The sequence below is a fragment of the Arachis duranensis genome, chromosome 3 (genome assembly GCF_000817695.3).
Source record: "Arachis duranensis cultivar V14167 chromosome 3, aradu.V14167.gnm2.J7QH, whole genome shotgun sequence".
Taxonomy (NCBI): Eukaryota; Viridiplantae; Streptophyta; class Magnoliopsida; order Fabales; family Fabaceae; genus Arachis; species Arachis duranensis.
The window spans coordinates 95,754,774-95,762,175 of record NC_029774.3 but is presented as its reverse complement, the minus strand read 5'-3'; the positions used below and the strand labels follow the sequence as shown (position 1 = coordinate 95,762,175).

Below are 7,402 nucleotides of genomic sequence, written 5' to 3'. Positions count from 1 at the left end.
GTTCCTCTTGGCCTAGGTAGAGTAATTAGTGACACTTGAGTTATCTAATTCCTTTGTTGATTGGTAATTGGAGAGATTGCTAATTGGTTTGGAGTGCACTAAAGCTAGTCTTTCCTTGGGAGTTGGCTAGGACTTGTGGCTCAAGTCAATTCATCCACTTGACTTTCCTTTATTAGTAAGGGTTAACTAAGTGGTAGCAATGAACAATTCTCATCACAATTGAGAAGGATAACTAGGATAGAACTTCTAGTTCTCATACCTTACCAAGAGCCTTTTATAGTTGTTAGTTTATTTTCATTGCCATTTACTTTCATGTCTCTTATCCAAAACACCAAAACAACTCAAACCAATAACAAGACACTTTATTGTAATTCCTAGGGAGAACGACCCGAGGTTTGAATACTTCGGTTTATAAATTTTAGGGGTTTGTTTTAGTGACAAACAACTTTTTGTACGAAAGGATTATTGCTTGGTTTAGAAACTATACTTCGACGAGATTTTATTTGAGAAATTCTAAACCGTCAAAAATCCAATCGTCAGCACTTCCAACACTATTTTGAGTTCATGAGAAGAAGAGAATTGATGGCAGATTATAAGTCTGCATATGGCGATCCCGTAGTAAAAGCAAAACTCTAAGCCAGTGAGCAGTTCGCAGCGACGGATTATACAAAAGAGGTTTTCAAATTATTTTGGGAGGTGCTAATGCTAGCCAACAATGTCAAAGTTGTGTCCACCAAGAGGATGAACGCTTGTGGTTTGTTCGAGGTTGCGATGTATTGCAAGCAAAGATCATGAACTGTGGCATGGGTTGAGAAAAATGAAGAATTCAGCTATTCTTGTCAGCACATGGAGTCGTTCGGGATGCCTTATGTACACATGGTTGGGGTGCTGGTGTATTTGAGCATGACTACTATCCCCAGAAGTCTCATCTTTGATCGGTGGATAAAGAAGGCAAAGTAGTCGAGTGTGACCAGCGACAAAATATGTGTTGGGGAGATTCCAGACGCAGCATACATGAGCATGCATGCGGCAATGTTGGAGGATTGCAGGGAATTGGTGAACTTGTCCTGCTGGTTCTTTGAAGACTACTTCGACGTGAAACAAGATTGGCCAAAGAGCACCTATCCCTACGGGGGAACATCGCCTAAGGCTAGGCAATGCTGAGGAAGTCAGTAGGACTTCTGTTCGAGACCTGTTGCAAGCAACGTATAAAGGATACGGACGAAGAATTGTCATGGCTAGGGATGAGTTATGCCGTGTTCAGAGGTGTTGACTCTGTGGAAAGGCTGGACACAATGCCTGAAAATGTCATGAATCACAACTGGGGGAGAACATCGATAGTTGTTAGGCAGCAGCGGCTTACAAAAGCATGGTGGGAGGAGAGGAAGGTGATGACTACTTTTATGTAGAGGGAGTTGCTTGAACTAATCTTCGCAGAGGTAATTCATCGTTAGGGATAATTATTTAGGTTTTTAGGTAATCCAGATGTGGTAATGACATTCGACTGGAGATATTCATAAGTTATGATCTATAAAGACCCTTTTAATTCAGTTGAATGGTAACGGTAACTGTATGGGTAATGCAAGTACTATGTTAACTTGTGGTGGGGGGTCAACTTGTGTTGTATATGTCTGATGTGTGTGGGTTTAGGGTCTAAGACGAGTTACTGTAGAATAGTATGAGTTGTTGTAGAATATTGAAAAACTTGATGTAGATGAAAAATGAGTTAAATGGTGATGCAATGTTGGACGTTGTGGCCTGTGTGATGCCGTTCAATTATTTCATGATGTTCTATAATGATGTAACGCTATTTGAAAATCCAATACTTTTTCCAACAATATAAATTACGTAACGATATGTTGTATAACAATTTTATTGTCCAATATACCCCAAATGGCGTGCATACTAGGCTAGGACAAGCCGTTGAGAAATGGAGTTAGCGTTGCTTGTGCGGAAGTCTTTGGTTTGTGTTTTTCTCATGTGTGGTTAGAGATTCAGTTGAAAGTAAGGTTTACATATTCTTTATATTTGTTTTGTTTCGTGCTTGGTAGTTTGGTTTCAAAAGTATGACATTGTTGGGGGTTTAGGGAAGGTATAGCTTAGATAAAACACACCGAGGGTCTTCTTAGACGAGGTGAAACTATGATGCAACAATTGGTGTGTGTGTCAATTGTAGGGGTTTAGCCTAGAAATTTGTGACCCCTTTCTTTGTGTTAGAAGGTGGAGTAACTTTGTGTTACCATTAATATTACTGAAACCAAATAATTCTGTTCCCCCACGTTAGTATAAACATAGCATCTAGGGCTATAAAGTCTCCTTGCATGCGTGAATTACTTGTTTAAATTCAGAAGGAGATGTATTTGGGGTTACACATTTGACATCAGAATTAGTTGTCACACTTATAGAATAAAAGGGAAGCACTACTAAATTGTACACGTATGTTAACATTAGGTTCAATGTTAGTACATAGTATTTCCTTGCATGTAACACAAAATACTTAGGTTCAATGTTAGTACATAGTGTTTAAAAAAGCATGGTCAGGTAGCCTCAACATCAAAGTGGAGTCTTATTCAAGGACGATTCGATACCACTTCAAAGTGATTACTGACCCTAGCTTTGACAAAAGGGGGTATAAAAAGCCCAAGGTGTTCAAAACAAAGGGCACATAGGGGATATCTACCCTAAACTGTAAATAAAACGTAAGTTACAGTGAAATTATTTAAGTTGGTTAACTTTGAAGGAAAGCCTCTTGGTGGTTCTAGTTCACATGGTCATGGGAACAGGATTGCCATGGCCCTACGGCTCTGCCAATCCACTTCAGTCCGCTACCTGATTTCATCCCTCAGCTCATTTAAGTGCTCAATAACTATGCCCATTGAGAGAGGATCTGACGCTTTAAGTAACTCCTATTAGAATTGACGATACAGTGTTAAACGACTACGCGGAAAAGAAGTTTCATTAGTAAAGGTTGCTTGGAGTCGAGCTGGAATTGAGGAACACACCTAGGAACTTGAATCAGAAATGAGAAAAGACTACCTGCACCTATTTTTAGGTAACTGAATGGATTTTTGGGGACAAAATTTTTAATTATGTGGTTACGATGTTGATGCGTGAGCATTTTGACCCTATTTTTCCCTTATTTTCTAGTCATTTTAAGTTAGAATTCGTTAATTTTTATTACATTTTTGTGTTAAAATCCACTTTGGATGCTACTTTGAGTGTTTTAGTATTTTTATTTATTTTAGATAAAATTCGGAGCAATTGGACAGAGTTTTGTGCAAAAAGAAAAAAATTTGGAGCTATCCCCCTTGGGCGCTAACCGCCCAACTAGCATTTAACGCCAGCAACACAGCAAGCCCAGGAACATTTTTGCCTCTTTGGGCGTTGGGCATTTAGCGCCAGGCAATCCAAATTAGAAGCCCATCAAGGAAGCATCTTTAAGTGGATTTAGCTTTTATTAGTTATCCTATCTTTTATTTTTGTAATTTTTATTTACAAACAATAACTTTTAACTTTAGGATTTAATATTTTATTTTAGTTTCAAATCAAATTAGGTTAGTATAAAAGGTAAAAGATTCACCCTTCAGGGGAAGCTTCTCACTTCCGCACATTTCACTTTTCAGAACCCTTGTTCTTTTTGTAAGTCATGAGCCACTAAACCTCTTTAGTTAAGGTTAGAAGCTCTGTTTATTTCTATAAATTAAGACTATTGCTTTTTTATATTAATTAATGTACTGATTCAGTTTCAAGGATTACTTTCATTCTTCATTTTATGAATCTGGGTGGAACGAAAGTATGACCCTTATTCTATATGCGTTCTTGTGATCCTTGGAAGAGGTCTCTCACATGAACAACAGCTTGAAAGTAAATTCCTCCTAAATTGCTAGTTACTTGAACTAATCGAGATACGTGACATATAATCCTTTTAGCTTTAGATAATTAGGGTTTTTGTGACCATAAACTAGATATGAACTTAACCCTCTAATCGGAATAAAGTGACCAAGATATTGGCGGTTGATGAAGATTAGAAGAGACTAAATCACTAAGACATTAGGGTTTAGTCAATTATAGTTTGCCATGAAATGAATCTTGCATGATTAAAATAGTTGGTAAGAAAACGTAATCCGAAAAAGTAAACATCTCTGATACCTTAACTGCTTTCTCTTATTGATTTCTCACCAGTTCTCTTATTGCTTTCTTTACTCTTGAATTACTGTTTAATGCGATTTCAAATCACCAAACCAACTTTTCTGCCTGTCGAACTAAACCAATCATTCGACCATTATTTCTTAGTCCATCAATTCTCGTGGGATCGACCCTCACTCACCTGAGGTATTATTTGATATGACCCGGTGCACTTGCTGGTTAGTTTGTGGGTATTCAAAATCTTGCATCAAGCTTTTGGCGCCGTTGACGGGGATTGACTGTGATTGACAGCTAACCATTGTTTGATTGCTTAGATTAGGCGTTTTTAGTTTTTTATTTCTTTTTATTTTTGTTTTACCTTTTAATTTCGAAAAATTTGAGTTTTATTTTAGTTAAAAAAATTTTCTTAGTTTTTGAAATTAAGTTTAGTGTCCCATTAGTGATTTTTCTTCTTTTCTTTTTTTTTTTTGAAAATTTCGAAAGTATTAGTATTTTTTTCTTGTTTAATTTTTCGAATTCTTTGGTTTGTTTCTTTCTTATTGGTTTTCGAAATTTTTAGTTTAGTTGACTACCTTATTTTATTTTATTTCATTTTACATAGGATACCTCACTGGGAATTCTCTGCACTCTGACATAGAGATTCCCACTTTTCTTTATTTTTTGTTTGTGTGTGCAAAAACAAGAAAGAGCTCACCATGGATCCAAATGGAAATGAGCAACCTAGAAGAACCCTGGGTTTATACACTACCCCCACTCCTGATTTCTATGGGAACAGCATTGTTGTACCTCTAATTGGAGCAAACAATTTTGAGCTAAAGCCACAACTGATTACTTTGGTGCAACAAAATTGTCAGTTTCGTGGACTCCCGCAGGAGGATCCAAATCTGTTCATCGCCAACTTCCTGCAGATCTGTGAGACTGTGAGAACTAATGGAGTGAATCTTGAAGTTTATAAGCTAATGCTCATTCCATTTGTAGTGAGGGATAAAGCAAAGTAGTGGCTTGATGCTCAGCCCAAGGAGAGCCTAGACACTTGGGACAAGGTGGTCAACAAGTTTTTGAACAAGTTCTTCCCTTCTCAGAGGCTGACTAAGCTGAGGACAGATGTTCAAACCTTTATGCAGGGAGATAGTGAGCCCCTCTATGAAACCTGGGAGAGGTACAAGTTAATGTTCAGGAAGTATTTTCCTGACATGTTCTCAAATTGGATCAGGGTGCATATTTTCTATGAAGGACTCTCTGACATGGCCAAAATATCTCTAGACAATTTTGCAGGTGGTTCTTTGCACATGAAAAAAATGCCTAAAGAGGCTAACGAGCTGATTGAGATGGTTGCCAATAACTAGTACTTATACTCTTCTAAGAGGACTTAAGTGAAGAAAGGAGTCATGGAGGTGGATGTTGTAGATGCACTTCTTGCTCAAAATAAGCTCTTATCTCAACAAATAAGTCTCATCACTCAGCAATTGAGTGGCATGCAGTGTCCAATTGCCAATATTTATAGTGCTCCTCTAGATGCTCCTTATGATATAAGCGGCAGCTCCCCTCTAGGTGAGACATGCAACCATGGCCAGTATACGCCTGAGCAAGTCAATTACATGGGAAATTCCTTCAGAAACCCCAATGATGCCACGTATTCTCATACTTTTAATCAAAGATGGAGGAACCACTCAAACCTTGGGTGGAAAGAGTAACCTTAGAGACAACAACCAAATTATACCAACAATTTTCAGGGTAGTTTCAAGAAGAATCAATTCAACAATCTTCCTTTGCAACCCTCTCAACCTCAAAGCGTCTTTGATTTGGCATCTGTTGTTGCAAAACTCTCCAAAAGCCAACAAAGTTTTATACAGGAAACCAGAGCCTCACTTAGGAATTTGGAGATACAAATGGATTAGTTGAGCATGCGAACACCTAAGAGACCTTCTGACAACCATCATCGTGACACGGTTTCCAACTCCAGAGAAGAATGCCAGGCCGTTCAATTGAGAAGTGGTAAGATCGCGGGGTCAGGAACCAAGAGTGGTGAGAAGCAGGTTGAAAAAGAGACATCGGAGAAGAAAATTGCAAAGACAGAGTGTGCCAGGAAGGGCGGTGAACGCCTAGTAGTGGAGCTAGGGAAGGGGCTAAACGCTTATGGAAACTTAAAGAACACCCCCTAAGGATCCAGATAACCCTTTTTTAATCACTCTTGATACACATTCTGCTCTACCCAAGGCTCCAGAGTACAAGGCCAAAATGCCATACCCCCAGAGACTTCAGAAGGCATCCAAGAATAAGCAATTCTCCAAATTTTTGGAAGTCTTTAGGAAGTTTGAGATCAACATTTCCTTTGCAGAGGCCCTTGAGCAAATACCTCTTTATGCCAAGTTTATCAAGGAGTTGTTGAGTAACAAGAGGGATTGGAAAGAGATTGAGACAGTGGTATTGACTAAGGAATGCAGTGCAATCATCCAGAAAAATCTCCCAGAAAAGCTGCAAGATCCTGGGAGCATTCTAATTCCCTGTACCAATGGAGACACCACTATTCAGAAAGCCCTGTGTGATCGCGGAGCTAGCATCAACCTCATGCCTATTTCATTTATGAAAATGCTCCAAATTGATGAGGTAAAACCTACCCATATTACTCTTCAACCTGCCGACCGTTCTGATAAGTATCCTCTTAGAGTTGTTGAGAATCTTCTTGTGAAAGTAGGACCCTTTACCTTTCCTGTTGATTTTGTGATATTGGAAATGGAAGAGGACAAAAATGCCTATATTATTCTTGGGAGACCCTTTTAGCCACATGAAGAGCCCTTAATAATGTTCAAAAGGGTGAATTGACTCTAAGGGTCAATGAAGAGGAAATTATTCTCAATGTGTTAGAAGTCTTGTGACACCCTATTGATTTTGAGGGGTTTATGAGAATTGTTATAATTGAACCTCTAATTGAAGAGATATTTGAAGCTGAAAAGCTTGAAGATGTCCTGGAACCCCCCTTTGAAGATAATTTGCTTGAGATTGATGAGTCACCACCTCAGAGGGAGAAGTCTCACACGCCTCACACTGAGGAAGGGCCCCCGAAGCTTGAGTTGAAGCCCTTACCTCTGTCCTTGGAGTGTGCATTCTTGGGAGACAAAGACACCTATCCGGTGATCATAAGTTCCTCTCTGAGATAGGAGGAAGAGGAGGCGTTACTTCAAGTACTCAAGAGTCATAAAACGGCTCTTGGATGGACCATTAGTAATTTAAAAGGGATTAGTCCAACCAAGTGTAT

General features: G+C 38.8%; 1 protein-coding gene across 1 annotated transcript; it reads left to right on the top strand.

Annotated features, from left to right (window-relative positions):
• The first annotated feature begins 6,050 nt into the window (after positions 1-6,050).
• On the top strand, positions 6,051-6,927 carry LOC107479816 (uncharacterized). The gene is made up of 2 exons (XM_016099916.1): positions 6,051-6,251; positions 6,364-6,927. The coding sequence occupies exons 1-2, from the start codon at positions 6,051-6,053 to the stop codon at positions 6,925-6,927; spliced, it is 765 nt and encodes a 254-aa protein (XP_015955402.1).
• Positions 6,928-7,402: the final 475 nt, after the last annotated feature.